The following is a 15,421-nucleotide window of genomic DNA, read 5'->3' on the forward strand; positions in this document are numbered from 1 at the left end:
GGGTTAGGACTTAGTTCCGAAGCCTTCCAGCAGATGTCCTCGCAAGGCAGGCGTGCCAGGGAGGTTCAAGATGCCACCATTTAAAACAGGAAGATGGGGAGGAAAAGAGACTTAAGACAGGGGTGATATAAATATATAAACGAATTCAAAGTATTCAGTGTATTCGCAAAAGCCAAATTCAAAAACATAGGCAGCACATTTAGAAAATAAGAGTGTCATCTTAAAAACGAAAAGAAAGTCACCTGAATAAGCACGTGTTTGAAGTAGCACATCTGTTCCCACCAATGTCTGGTAATTCTTACACTTCACGTGTAAACAAAACAGAAGGTTCAAAAAATGGCGAAAAGCATGAGCACAAGGCAAACACCATAAAGACTCTAATCCTGTCTCTCTCCCTTCCATTTTATGTTATAACTGACACTAATTTTATTGTGCACAGAGCCTTCTTCACTACTCCCTAGTGGCAATGACATACAAATGTCATGAAGTTGGTATTCTTGGAAACATAAAACCCACCAGCTATTGCAGGCAGACTTAAAAAGAACAATTTCCTTAAAATAATCATCCTCATAATGACTTGTACAAATGGAAAGTTTTGATACCACATTAAAAATATTTGACTTGCCCTTCTAAGTATTGAGTAATGCATGCACAGTTAACTACCCACAAACATCTATGAGAGAAGAGAATGATTCATCAAGTACTGGTCTACAAACTCAAAGCTGGGATTCTTTACCCAGGTCTATCAGACCAGTATCTCCAGCCCTCAATCCATTGTCTGCTTTAATGCAGATATTCATGGCTTCATACCTGAGAAGCCACATCAAGGAAAAATGAAATCAGGACGATGAGCACCACTGACTTCTTCAAGAGCAGACACAGAAGTGCTGAAAACTCATGGCTTACTGAGAGACCAACTGGGACACGTCAGTCATTACACTTTGGCTGGTAGAAAGAACTCTAGACTGTTCCAGCTTCTGGAAAATGCTGGGAGGGTGGCTACAATAGCTGGGACAGACTTGTCTACCAGAGCTTCTTCAGTGGCTCAAACAACTGGGACAGATTTGTCTGCCAGAGGTTCTTTGGTGGACTCACTATGGCACTCACAAAGCAAAAGCATTGCTATGTTCCACATGCTGAATTAGGTCCAAGCTAACATCATCAATTATAGAAACAGACTGCTTATGAAATCCTACAGGAGTAGGGGTTTTGTCAGTACCTTGTCTGAATCTTCAATAGCATGGGTGAATGATTTTCTGCAGGCTGACTGTTCTCAATTTCAACAACAAAAGTTAAAAGAAAAAAGATTTTTAGCTTGGTGTCAGTGAATGACCATGGTCAACAATACAGAACTGTTACATTTCTTAACTGGTGAATACTTTCATGCCATAGAAACATCAGATAAAACATATTGTGCATGTAGTTTGTCCTAGGAAAAGAAGAATCCAGGTTCCACATCCTGAAAAGCAGGTAAATACAGTATTAAAGCTATTAGTTTTTCAGCTTCTCTTCAGCTGTCACAAAAAAAAAATACTTATAAAATTCTCTTTAACCTTTTAGTTGTATTTTACTTAAGCAAACAAAAAGCACAGAAAAATTCTATGAAATCAAGATTTCCATTTAAAATATCAAAGGACAAATACAAATTAAGAAGGATGGCTGGGAAACTGCTACAGACTATTAATCATTTAAGATTACTTCATTAAGCTCTGTCTTTGTCTTCTTAAATCTTAAGCCACTCACCCTTCAGCCATAGGGTAAGGAACACTGAATTATAGTGCAAGCAATGGTTAGCTCTTCTGTTTCCTGGTAAAGACCTCCTATGGGAACAAATACACATCTCAAACAAAACCATAAAATTGGTGAAGCAATCCTAATTGTAACCAGCTATTCCTCCATAGCTCTAGTTTCATCATGTACACATATTCCAGTCAAATCTTTACAAACTATGGCAACAGGACATGATTTCCCCCTCCTTCCCCAGGAAAACTGTGCAAGGATAACTGTACACGTGTCCACGAAATAGAGGATGTCATTTTATTGGAGGTCCACAGGTAATTGTATCACATTAGGGAGCGGAAGAATCTTGTGGTATGGCACAACACAATACCTCACTTAAACACTTAAACAGAAGGTTAAATGATATGCAACATGATCAAATCAGTAATTCATCATTTCTAGGCACCACTGATTAATTTAAAATAAAATGTCATAAATTGAAAAAATATAGTCCATTAATTTGTTTGTTGTACTGTCTTTAAATCAAACAGCACTTTCAAAGTCACAAATAAAAAAGCAGCACTTTCTCTTAATACCAACACCACTGTAACACATACTGTAGCGTGGCATGCAAATCCACATCTGCAGTCTTTTGTTTTGTATTAACAGATGGAATGGTAATTTTCTATCTCAAATATTGGTAGCATAACATGTAAGTGCAGATCATTCTGGCCACAGGTGTGGTAAGCCGTAACAAGTGTGTATTACAAGAGCATAGAATACAGAGCATGACACTTACATCCAAGAATCTCTCTCTTTTGTACTGTACATGGTGTTTGTTACAGGCTGATTTCCAACTCGCTGTACCCAAGCTTCAGGAAACAAAGTTATTGACCTTTTCTGGTTTTATTTAAAAATAAAATGCAGTCACCATCAAAGCACAACCATTAACAACCTGGTCAAAAAATGCCATAGCTCCATTGAAAAAAATAGCTTGTCTTTTTAGTAGACTCCATGATGTGATCAAGTTTCCATTACAGGCATGTTACGAAGCCTTAGAGTGGTACTGCAGTGTCAATCCTGTTAAGTATGGGTTTGTATTGACACCAGGAAACGGTGTGATGTTCAAAAAAGCTGTTCAAACTGAGCTAAGCTTCACGAGACCACGCACTGAGTCTTCATGCAATGAGTCCTGGCTGGCTAGACTCAGAACGTGCATTGTATGGCTGTGTGTAATAGGACTTCCACTTGGCAGCATCCCAGGGGGTGATGGAGCTTCTTCAGGAGTGAGAAACTGATGGCCTTCGTGCTCCTCTTTTAATGGTATGATGTCTGTCAAACCTGAATCTGATGTGAGATTTGGCATAGAAGATGGTGGTGTCGGTTGCCCTAGAGTTAGACTTGCACAAGGCCCACTGATAGAAGTCTTTCCTGGTAAAGGGAGCTCTTCACTAGTTATGCTTGGCTCACTCTGTAGGAGGGGGGTGGCAGCAGCCTGCAAAACGAATTTAGTGCTCTGAATGCACTGATCTTGGTCACACTGTAGAATGGAAGGGTGTCAAAATCATATAAGGCAAACAAAACAGAGAAAAAAAAAGGAGAATATGGATAAAAAGGTATGGAAAAGAATGGGATGTGAAGAGAGAAAAAGAAAGCCATTAGTAACATTCCATGGTTAGCCACCCAAAAATCCCATTACATGCTGCCCAGGAAAAAAAAGAAAGGCATGCATAACTGAGCCAATGCTTTGGACTGTTATCAAACCAAATTATGATAAAGATTTACAATGTTCCTTTAAGGGTTCCTTAAAAAACACTAGGCAATTGTCTTCTTTAAACTGGTCTTCACATGTTAAGAATTAACCTACCACAGAAATTTTTCAGAACAAGAATTCTTTTGACACAGATGATCTTGTAAAGATACAGTTAGTAATAAAGCCTCCACGAGCAAAAATTGTTTCCCCTCACAATTGAATACATTATATATACATTCTAGAGAATGTCCTACACTATACTCCATACTCTAGAGGATGTGTAGAAACCAGGCAGCACCGCAAATGCATCGAGATCAACCTTAATGATTTTTAGGCTGTTTCTTGATTAATCCTGACGATGTGACAAATCAAGGTACAAACCACAAGTTTTCTGGCAAGCACTGTCTCAATAACAAACCAAATTCGGCATTATATAAATCCAATTAAGCTCAGTCAGTGTTACCAGAAATGGGTTTTTTTGGCTCTACCCCATTCCTAAGATCTGTTTATACAAAATTGCAACTCATTCCTTGAGATGACAAGACAGGTATGTGTTTCAGTAGTGTCCAGCTAGCTAAATGGGTAGTATACCCACTGCCAAATTAAGTCTCTTTAACATGAATTGGCATGATTTTAAGAGCTTCTAAGGAAAAAATACTTAATTCATAGCCTGATCAGTTATAACATTGCAGTTTTCAAAAATCTTGTTAGATTCATTTGCCATAGTACTGTTCTGTTGGGTAAGAAAAACACTACAATCAGTAAATACAGCTACAAATGCAATAAAGGACATTTGGAGGCAAGCAAGGAGAATAAAAGATATATCCAGAGGTAAGACATGCCTATGCACTGTTGTTATTTCAAGTATTCTGTTAAGGCAATGTGTTCTGCTCTATGCCTGACATTTTAGATTTATATCAAATTACTACGTATTACAAATCCATCATCTGTTCAGATACTCCTGATCATAACCATTGTTACTAACATTATAGCAATTTCCTAAAATGCCCATTTGAGTTTAATAAGCCACTGTGACATACTCTCTGAAAACCCATGGGAAGACTTTTGCCTCCTTTACTGTATGATGAAAACCATGACCAACAATGCTTCCTCTGATATTTTAGGGTTCTCCAATTCACCACTGAATAGCTTAATAATGGATGCACACACCTTACATTCAGCAATTGTGCAAGCAGACTACTTGGTCATAATAGATAGGTAGTGTTTAAAACGTCTAAGTGGTTCAGGACTCCCAGACCAATTATTTTTTGACAGGCAGAAGCTCAATCCTTACTCAGTTACGTATTTCCAAGACTTCTGCTTTCAGAAAGATAAACGGACTGACCTCCTGTTACATAAATTGAGTTCATATAAATTGCAAGCAATCTTCCCCCCACGAAATGATGAACAGTCCCAGCCAAACAATTGAACTAGTTCCCTATCATTTCAGAGGGATTACTCACAGGCTTAAAGCCATAACCTTGCTTAAGTACCTTACTAAGAAGAAAACTGTCAGCATCTTTTGAAGTAGAGCTTTCAATTAGTAATTCAGTGTGAATAACTCATTCTTGATTAATATCCTGTTATTCACGCCTGCTTATTTAAATTAGAACTTCAACCAACCTTACTATGCAGACCTTAAAAATATGTTAACTGAATTTTCATACTTCAAAAAGACCAGCAAAACCTATTTTTTCTGAAAGGCAGTAGCCAAAGAACAAATTAAATAACAAAGGAATGCTTATAACCACTGGGGTACACTGAAAACAAATAATGTTAGCAGCTGACTTACTGCTTTAGTGAACCTTCAGCTCTGATCTTCAAAAGGAAATCATTAATGCGTTCCGGCAATACAAGTACACAGCTTTATGTTAGCTGAAGATAATTTACTTGAACTCATTGTATAGCCTGAATTAATTTTCTTCTTACAGAACTATACTGCATTTCAATTAAATCAATATCGGAAAGATAAAGTAGCCTCATAAAGCTCCATTAAATAGTGTTATAAACTTCTTCAGGTGCTGTGTATCTCTTCTTCATTTTCCATGCACTTGTCACTTCCCTAAAGCCGCTCCTTTGATTTAGATAAAATTTCAGGTTTTCTTTTTCTTGTCTGCTTAACAGTGATTGGCACAAAATCCTTAGGAAAATACAGGCTGTAAAGAGCTTTCAAAAGTGAACTAGTGCAGGGTCTAAGCCAGAAAAAGTACGTGTGTTCTATGAGGCTCTCAGAAACATCTGATAAAAACAGCACATAATACACAGGTAGACTATTCTTAAGTCTAAACAGCCAACACATTTCCTTTCCAACAAGGAAATCAGATTTGTTTATAGGGTTGGCATGGTGGTTTTTCCTCGATTCTGTTATTTCACTCTTGACTGAATGAAATTTAGGGCAGGAAGTCTTAGCTGCTACTAATCACATGAATTATCCAACACCAGAATTTAAAATGAAACAAAAAAGCCTACGACCGTAACAAAAAGGAAGCTAAGCACTGAAATCTAAGTAACTAAAAATCTACTGTAAAAATTATTCCACCACTATCTTCTTATTTCAAATATGCTGATTTTTTCACTTAAAATTTCCACTGTTTCAGTGAAACAGCAGATTCTGAAGGTAAGACAAGTTTTAGTAAGTTCTACAAGTACAGAAGTTCAACTAAATATATGCAAAGAAATTTTTAGATAGCTACTTATTTCCACATAAAAAGGCACAAATTAAAGCAAATTGAACAACACCTTAGAATTCTGTGTTTATTTCACAAGTAATAAATACAAACTAAGGAAAAATATTTTTCTTTTTTTCTGAAGAAAATGTGTTTTTTCTAAGCTACACAGAAAATACATGATAACATTGTTGTACATAGCAATATATTTTTCACACTTCTAAATGTGATTATTTTGAAATAATCAAAATTTTTTACTTTAAATATTAAATAAACTTAATTAAAAATTTCCTAAATGCTAGTAACATTCAAGAATTGTCACAGTTCTCAGAAGATGGAAAAAAGCAGGTTGAATAGTCTCAATCTCTGAATAAAGTACAAACAACACGGAGTTCAGAGGAGGCTTACAGTGCTATGAAGTTACAGGATGGATGCTGAAATATCAAGTTCTGGATACAGCAAATGGGTAAAGAGTGCAGGGACAAAGCTGTGTAACTGTTCCCAACAGGTGTAGGATTTCACAATCAAAATCAACGTATTGTGGATATTGTGCAACAACTGAACCACAAACCCCACCAAGTCAATGGCTCCACTATCAAGTAGCACAGTGCATGAGGAGCAGATCTATGAAGGGAAACACTTCTGAAGCCAAATGGGAAACTACACTTGGCCCAGAGATTTTTCTTCAGATTGGACACTGTTTGTTTTTATGGACTAAAAGTCTATGAATGCTTAGAGCAACTTGGGTGCATTCCACAGGGGTATTTCCTAAAATAAATCTAGTTCATGTGCTCTGACATTGCTCTGAGATGTGAATAAAAATGCAGTAAACATGCACTGCCAAAAGAATTGCTCCTAAAACACATCTCAACCCAAAGCGAAATGCTGAAATTGATTTACTTGCATGGGCCTGTAACCCATAACTTTCAACTGTGAAATAAAATGCATTAATGAAAAACCTCCAACCTTGACTGTAGTAATGTTGACTTGGTAAGAGCCCTGAGTTCTGTTTTGGGCATCTGGGAAGTACATCAGTAAATGTGCAAGGACACACACTCGCGAAACTCCCAGCAAAACGGGACTGCGGCCCTTGCCGATCCTGTTACCGTCATGACAGAAATACTCCTAATAATGAAAATATGAAAAGCAAAGGAAAAAGTATGCTAGGATGGTCAGAGTTAATGTTTCCTGGGTCAGCTGGATCTATTTCTATATCAGTAACAGAAATACTTAAGTGAACATGTGGGAGAGGACCTTCCTGCACTTATCACTGGTAATTAATGTTGTGCAGGCACTACAGTTCCTACAATTTTCAGTAGTACATATATGTAAGAAAACACTTTAAAGAATTTGCATCCAGGAAAGGAAATGGAGAATTAGAAACAAGAGAACCTGGTACACAAGGAACTACATATACACTGAAGAAGAGATGTCTAGGAATGCAGGAATACAAAAAAATTTCTTAAAAACGAGGAAATAAACCTGTCCTGACACAGAGTCAGATAGAAGCAAAGTCTATCACTTTATAAGGCATTAGAGAATTCCTAGAGACATCATAGTAAATATAAACTAAACTAATTCCTCTAAAAAACTTCATGGATTGAGATAAGATTCTGTGTTTCCTCTCAATGGACTACACTGAAGAATAAAATACCCTGTATCAAACCCCAAGAATCAACTCCAGCTTTTAAGAGAAAATTAAGTACTACAGTAGTGCAGATCCAAGTAGCGGTAACTAATGGGCTTACGGTGAAGTAAGAACTTTTTTCAGAACACAAAGCAGAAAAAACTTTAAAATTGAAGAGAAGGAATAAATTACAGAGGAAATTATTATTTCATAATGGGTGAGATACTGTGCTTCATAAAAAAAAAATCCTTAGGAATAAGGAAAACATTTGGGCAATCAAACTAATGATGAGCTCATAAAAATAACCAGCAAAAAAATGCAATAGGGAAATACTTTGGAAATAACGAGATCTACAGATTATGATCTCCAAGTGACCATGCTTTTCATGCGGATAAGGATATTAAGAAGTTGGCTAATGAATTTACCAGACTAATTTAAAATTATATTGGAAAAGAAATTAAAAACACCGGGAATGCAGCAGGAAAATAATTGTATGTGCTTCCAGCCTTCATGGAAGTAAGTACAGATCCAGCTTTTAGTAAAACAAGGCAGATACTACAAAGAAAACATGAGGAAAAACCTCTTCTACAAAGATCTGGAAAAAACCCAAAATCACAGTATGGGTTTATCAACCACTGATTATAGAACAACTCTGACTTTCTGAGATTGTTACTAACTGGGTCACTACCACGAGTAGGGTAGATCCTGTATGAAATATTCAAAGTCTCAGAAGCAAACTTACCACAACAGCTGTTAAATACAAAGAGTGCCCCACAGCTGGTATCCTGAATAAGAGATAACGTATTGCACTGGAAAGCAGCATTAGCAACTTTACACTTGGCCTGATGTTTATTTTGAACTTAATTGCAAAAATGAGGCTATGCTAAAAGATTTATTAATATAAATGAAAGCAAAATATTATACTAAGCAACCCACAGAGATTTAATGAGGGACAAGAGACTCACTGGGTGAAGCACAAGAATTCTATTTAGAAAGCCACAAATCACTGAGTCCTAGAAGGAGCTGCTGAGGGAGCTGGGGTTGTTTAGCCTGGAGAAGATGAGGCTCAGGAAAGACCTCATCGCTCTCTACAGCTCCCTGAAAGGAAGGTGTAACCAGGTGAGGGTTGGGCTCTTCTCCCAGGCAAGCAGATATAGGACAAGAGGACATTGTCTCAAGCTGCACCAGGGGAGGTTTAGGTTGGACATCCAGAAGAAGCTCTTCAGAGAAGGGGTGACTAGGCATTGCAATGGGCTGCCCAGGGAGGCTGGTGGAGTCACCATCCCTGGAAGTACCTAAGAAAAGGCTGGATGTGGCACTCAGTGCCATAGTCTAGTTGACAAGGTGGTGTTTGGTCACAGGTTGGACTTGATCTCAATGGTCTTTTCCAATGTAGCTGATTCTGTAGAAGACTTGAGGGAAAAAAAGGATTTAAAGAAGGAAGGAATAAGAGAAGACAAGTGTGAAAGAATATGCTCATTAAAATCTTTATTTTATATCAATGGTGAGGAGAGACATTTTAGCACACTATGTGGATTAAGCAGGGTAACATCTAGACATGAAGACTTGATGTAATGCATTCCAGAATAAAATCAAGAGAGACACACCACAAAGGTGTGCTGAAATACACTTCAGACTTCTAGTAATTTATTTCTTGTAATCAAAAGCATTAAGCTTGCTACGATAGTATAAATATCTCTGATGATATACTAACGGCCAAGCTTTTGCCATTTGAAAAGTACTGTGGTCTATGGCTAGGATCTACATATGCTCCTTAAAGTCAAGGAATTTCACTTTGACCTTATCTGAAATCGTAATAATACTGGCTGCAGTACCAGATACATCACCTTCAACAGGGAAGGGAAAATAGTGTTAGAGAAACTGGTAAACAAAGCAGGTCTTTAACAGTTTCCAACAAAACTCAAGGGAGAAATTTTAATGCTGATAGTCAGCTGCCATTAAAAACCAACTGGTCTTGGATACAGACCAAGAGAAAAATGGCATTACAGTCTTAAAAGATATTCCTCCAAACCAAACAAGACATATTACATTTTTCAAGCTTTTTCTAAGAGGTCATTTTCAGAAGTGAAATCTGCACATTTCCTAGTAACTCTGATAACTCTTAAAGAACCCAGATTTTTCCCAGCTCATGTGGTGTGGTGCTCTAGGACATAAGATGAAATCTTTGAAGAATTCGTGCAATTAGAGGTATTACACTCTAAAATCATAGCAGCTACCTGTTTGACTTAAATCAATACCATACCAGATTTCTCCATTTCCAGAGACAGTCAATTTTATACCACACTGGCAAAGATTTTCTCATTAATATCTAGGAATAATGATAGTGTCTAAATTCTTGCAATGATAAGGCAATTTAATGCCATGGACACATTGTGGTGTCTCACACTTGATCCTCACAAACATGAAGCCTTGACAGAGTCAGAAAGTTTGGGTAATCCCTGAAAGACCTCAGCCCATTTCTAATGTTCGCCTTCTCTCTTTTTTTTTTTCCAAACTCCCTTTTCTCTCTTCAGAGTTATAGTATTTTGAGTAAAATTTACACAGAACATTACCTTGTTCTGCTCAACTGCACCTCAGAAGATTCAGACCGTGTCTCTAATACATTTTCTTATTAAGGAGAGTAATAAATCTATTTAATCCTCAAAACATTAAGTAAAACCAGCTTAGGAACTACAGCAAAATTTTTATATGACTTTATCAGTGACACTAAAACTAATCTGTCTGGGAAGAGTGAGTCTTTTCTTCTTTTGTTCAAAAGAGTCTGAATTATGACAGAAGGCCTTGTGGCTTCCTCTTTTTTGGCAGAGGGAGGGTATCCGTAACTCATGACTTCTTTGACAAAGTCTTAGAACCCCATACTATGAAGATATGTGGACAACAATTCAGAAATAGGCACATATGCAAGATGGTTGCTTTCAGAAAAAGATCTCTTTACAGTTATTCTCCTCTTCTTGGCACTGGTAATCCTATCTTCAATTATGATAGCCAATGCTACCAGCAAAAAACCAAAGTAAATACTATTGGCACAGTTTCAAAGATGTTTAAAAAGCTTTTGTTGTAACAATCCAGTTGCCATTTTTTATTCATTTAAAGTTCAGAGTCCTCCTGCTCTTTCTTCAAAATACTTCTCCCCTAGAAACTCCTCTTTGTTCATCTTTGCTTTTTTAAAACATATTAGACTATGCAAAACCGCAGTGTACAAGCAAAGAAGGAAATAGAGTACGAAGAAAGTGTCACACAAAATAACAATTAGCTGGAAAATGACGAACCAGAGCAAGTCCACGATACTTGAATATTCCAGTTCAAAACACAGTAGGTGTCAACAGCAAAAGTCAAAATGCCAGTATATTCAATAAATCAACAGCGTAGAAAAGCCTCTTTTTTTTTTTAAGAATCCATGAGCAATAACTATTACACTGTGTGCAACGTACATTCAAAAGAGCCTTGGATTTTGGTGTTTTTTTTTTTTTTTCTTTACTGTTATTAAACAACTCATTCCACCCAGTGTGTCAGCTGTATCCAGTTAGTTATTACTTGATTAGTTCACATGAAAGTGGAGAAGAAAAACATTCACAGGAATCTTGATGAACAACACTATGGGATGATTCCTACCATGTTGCTCTGAGATTGTGTGGCCCCGTACATGGTAATTCCATTTGATGGTCCTGCTAATTGCGGTGTATCTGGCTGTATAAATCCTCTTCTGTCAATTAAGCTAGAGAATAATCACAATTAAGGAAAAGTATTAGAGACATTGCTGATCAATAACTATCTCCTCTGAATAAAAAGAAAAACTTTCTATCGTACAACAGACCTTAATACCTCACCAGTACCTTCAGATGTCCCCTTTTAGTCAACTGAAGTATTAAAGTTCATTTTCTACTCATCAGTAAAGTACTTGTTCCTTGTGATCCTGCCTGTCATATAATCATATGCACTGCTACTTTTTTTGATTTTTATCACAGACAATAGACTTAGAAGCTTACCAGCAGATACCACAAAACCGAAGAGTTTTAAACCGCAGGTGAAAAAACAAATTATGAAATTTACTAGGGCACTCTGATTCAGCACCTCTTTTAAAGGTTCTTTTTTTTACCAGCTTTCACATCTAAACTGAAACTACTTAATCACAAAATTTAGCAAGAATGAAGAAGAGTTCATACTTCTTTCTGACAGACAACTTAACTTGTTAGGTGTTTCATGACAGCTACTTAACACTGCTTATAGTGCTCCACTGTGCTTACTGAAGTGATGCACTCATAAAATCTCTTATTTCTAAGAAAATGCTTTGTGGAGAAATTACTAAATGCAAGTAAAAATCTGCGAAATATTATCAACAAATTGAATTGAATGAAACAATCCAACCTAGTTAAAGATTAAAGATGCTTAAAGAAGTTATATGATTTGTTGTATCAGAGTATTGGTTAGACCTATGCTGACAGCCATTGATCAAATTAAGATTTGAAAGTAACTGTTGAGGACATGTAAAATACATTCTGAATTTGCCAGCACAGGTTTAAAAATGATAAATGATGTTTAACAGAAGTGAGAAAAGTTTTGATTATTTACAGATCCTCTCTTTATCTGCATTCCACACTCAAAGGCACTTGAACATTTTGAATTTCAAGATGAAATTGCTGGTAAGCCACTTTTCCAGAATTTAAGGAAAAAAAAAATTAGTGACTTGGGACACAGCTGAGATTAAAAGTAAAAGAAGCAAGCTTCTAATTTACACGTTACAGTCAGTAAGTTTTTCCCCTTGGTCACAAAGTACCTCCCTGCAGAACCTCTATATATATATGTCAGTGTCTAAATAAGTAATGCTGCTTCATGGAATTTAGGAAAAAATGCACAAACTCTGCTAAAACACAGGAGCCAATGCCAGTCTGGTCCACTGGTGTTGCTATTTGCCTAATACCCTACTTCATATACTGAGAAACATGACGTAGTTTTAATAAAGATTTCCATTTGGAACCAAAAGAACTTGAAGCATGCCATTGAGCTTGTGTGTCACATACTTTAATCAAAAGCAAAATGGCAGAATTAAAAGGTTGGCTTCAGGCAACATCCATACAGAGAAGGAAGCAGAGACAGGGCTATTCACTCTCACCAGGGGCAACTCAGTATGTGGAAATCCCTATTCTGTTGTTTCCTCTTTAGGAAATGATGTCAGTCTCCCCCATAGAACTCTGACTGCTCATAGAAGAACCACCTCTGACATTGCTGACAGCAAATCCAGAAATCCCACTCCAGTTAAACACCTGAGCTACTGGACCATAAAGTCATTTACCTTCTTTCTTCTTGATAGTTCAGATTCATAACTATGCAATTCCAGGCAAAGCAAAACGTACCAACCAATGAGAAGGCCACAAAATTATCTGCAAGTTGTCTGCCCCTCTCTACAGTGAAACTGGGCCTCTACTTTCTATGTAGTACATGAACTGTCTAATCACTGAGCACAGGAATAAGAAAATAATTAAATTTCTCTAGTTGCCAGTGTTATTTCTCTAGTCTCAGCTCTGTACATTTTCTCCAACCTTAAATATATAAATATTTCAGATTTCCAAAGGTGAAAATGTATTCAGCAAAACTTAATCCATTATGCATTCTTTGGAATTGCTTTGCTGGAAGACCACCAAAATCAGTTTAATGTATATATGTTAACAGTATTAAATAAAAAATTAAAAAATAGACTATTTAAATAAAACTTTTCAGAGTGAAAAGACAAAAATCAACAATTATCAAGCTAGTTGTAGACTTAAGGTTCAACTCATGTCACATTTGTTAGATATGTAGAAGTTTCATAAACTTCCAGGTTGACCTTCATGTAACAGATAACTACCAGAAATCTTTTATTGCTATAAGCTATTAACTTCAGTGGTGAAAGTTCAAACAACAAACAAGCTTGTTTTCATTTCAGACATAATTTTACAGGATTTTATCACTAACTTAAGTTTAACCACAATTTACCAACTTATCTCTTTACCACTGAAGAAAAACTTAAAGCTTCTAATGGATACTAATCCAAAACTTTCATTTTGTTGAGTAAACTCAAAGAATCAAAAATAATTTTTTCATCAATAATCACATGGCTTCATTTATGCTAACAATACTTCTGATATTCTTACCTTGGAGAGAGGGGCCCACAGAGCGCAGCACAGCAATTAGTAAAGATGTTGCCGTAACTGTAGGGATTATAGTTTTCTTTACCTCTTTTATTTGACCATGATCCTTTAATCTAAAGAGATATGAACAATATGCATCACATGTAATACAATACAGAAAATGGCTGTGAGAAATTAAGGTTGCAATATGCTACTTGCAGAAGAGACCACAGAAAACCCATAATGACACTTTCCAAACAACTTAAGAGTTTTGGGCTATTATGAAGGCTGGACCCTACAAGCACTTGCTTGACCTCCACAGATGCAGACAACCCACAATCTGAAGGGATCAATATACTCAAAGCAGGAATTTCAGCATCTAAACATAATGGTCTAAGTTCAATTTTACAAATATTATAGCATGTTTTACAGAAGAGGCTCAATTGCAACATACTATTAAAGCCAGCAATAGAGCAATTTTCCGTACTCCTGGGTAAGTTTTCAAGCTGCGTAGCATCACACAACATTATCTTCCCTAAAGTTCACAAATGGCTCTAAAATCTTGTAAAGCAAATGCAGCCATTGCTATCTTTTACTGCTTATTACATTTTCCCTCAGCTAGTTTGCTCTTCTGTTTGTGAGATACTTGAGAGCCTGAGTAAAATGTCTTGCTGTATTCAATTGGGAATTTATGTTTTAAATTAAACTACTGAACAGTTTACTTGATATTCAGACATGTTCCACTGCTGCAGCTCCCTATCTATCTTATAACAATCCAAAAGAGACATTTATTTGAGGGAAGTGGGTGGAAGCACTCTAAGTCCATTTAGAGAGACAATCTTGGCATAAACCGTGGAATAACCAAGTATCTCATCTGTTTTATTAACAAGGCAGATTTCTTTTAAGTCAGGCTACTTGCCCTGATACCTGATGCTGAGGCACAATTCATTTTGACCCTGCTTGGGAAGTGTTTTTCTGGTTGATTGATATTTAGTGTAAAATTTATAATTTTAACTGTGACCTTAAACAAAAATAAAACATATCTGACAATACTGAAGATGCTACTTTTATATCTGCCAGATACCTGTGAAAAAAGTACAATAGGGAAATTACAATAAAATAACTTGAAGCTTGCAGTGGTTTGTCAGATCATTTATTAAATTTCCAAAAGCTTTCTATACCATTAGTTGCCTAGCTAATTTTATTTTCTCCATTCATTTTGCATTTCTCCTTTTGGTTAGGGAAGGACACATGAGGACTCCACACACAGTTAAGCATAATTCCACATGAAAACAAAGGAATCCTATATGCAAAATAGACAACTGTAGAAATTAGAAAGTTGACCTTTAAATTAATGATATACTCCTTGCCAGAGGTTTTCAACTTCAGAACAGCAAAAAAGTTTCAGAGGTAAGGTAAGATAAAATAAAGGATAAAATTTTTGTTTAGAGAATGCAATACACTTCAAGTTTTACAGTAAGCAATTTTTGAGTCAAAGAATATTTATCATTCCCAATGAAAAGGAGATATT

The 15,421-nt window shown here is 36.4% G+C and overlaps 1 protein-coding gene across 5 annotated transcripts in view; it reads right to left on the minus strand.

The window, feature by feature from the left end:
- Positions 1-2,053: 2,053 nt before the first annotated feature.
- Positions 2,054-15,421, minus strand: part of ZDHHC14 (zDHHC palmitoyltransferase 14) — a 96,160-nt gene continuing 82,792 nt past the window's right edge. For 3 of the 5 annotated variants that reach the window (XM_082302699.1, XM_082302700.1, XM_082302703.1), the window contains 3 exons: positions 13,915-14,024; positions 11,399-11,501; positions 2,054-3,259 (listed from right to left, as the gene is read on the minus strand). In XM_082302699.1, coding sequence (XP_082158825.1) covers positions 2,858-3,259; positions 11,399-11,501; positions 13,915-14,024 — 615 coding nt within the window. In that variant the 3' untranslated portion in view covers positions 2,054-2,857. The remainder of the gene's footprint in view (positions 3,260-11,398; positions 11,502-13,914; positions 14,025-15,421) is intronic. The other 2 variants (XM_082302702.1, XM_082302701.1) reach the window with 1 other exon arrangement.

The sequence above is a fragment of the Coloeus monedula genome (genome assembly GCF_965178545.1).
Source record: "Coloeus monedula genome assembly, chromosome: 2".
NCBI lineage: Eukaryota > Metazoa > Chordata > Aves > Passeriformes > Corvidae > Coloeus > Coloeus monedula.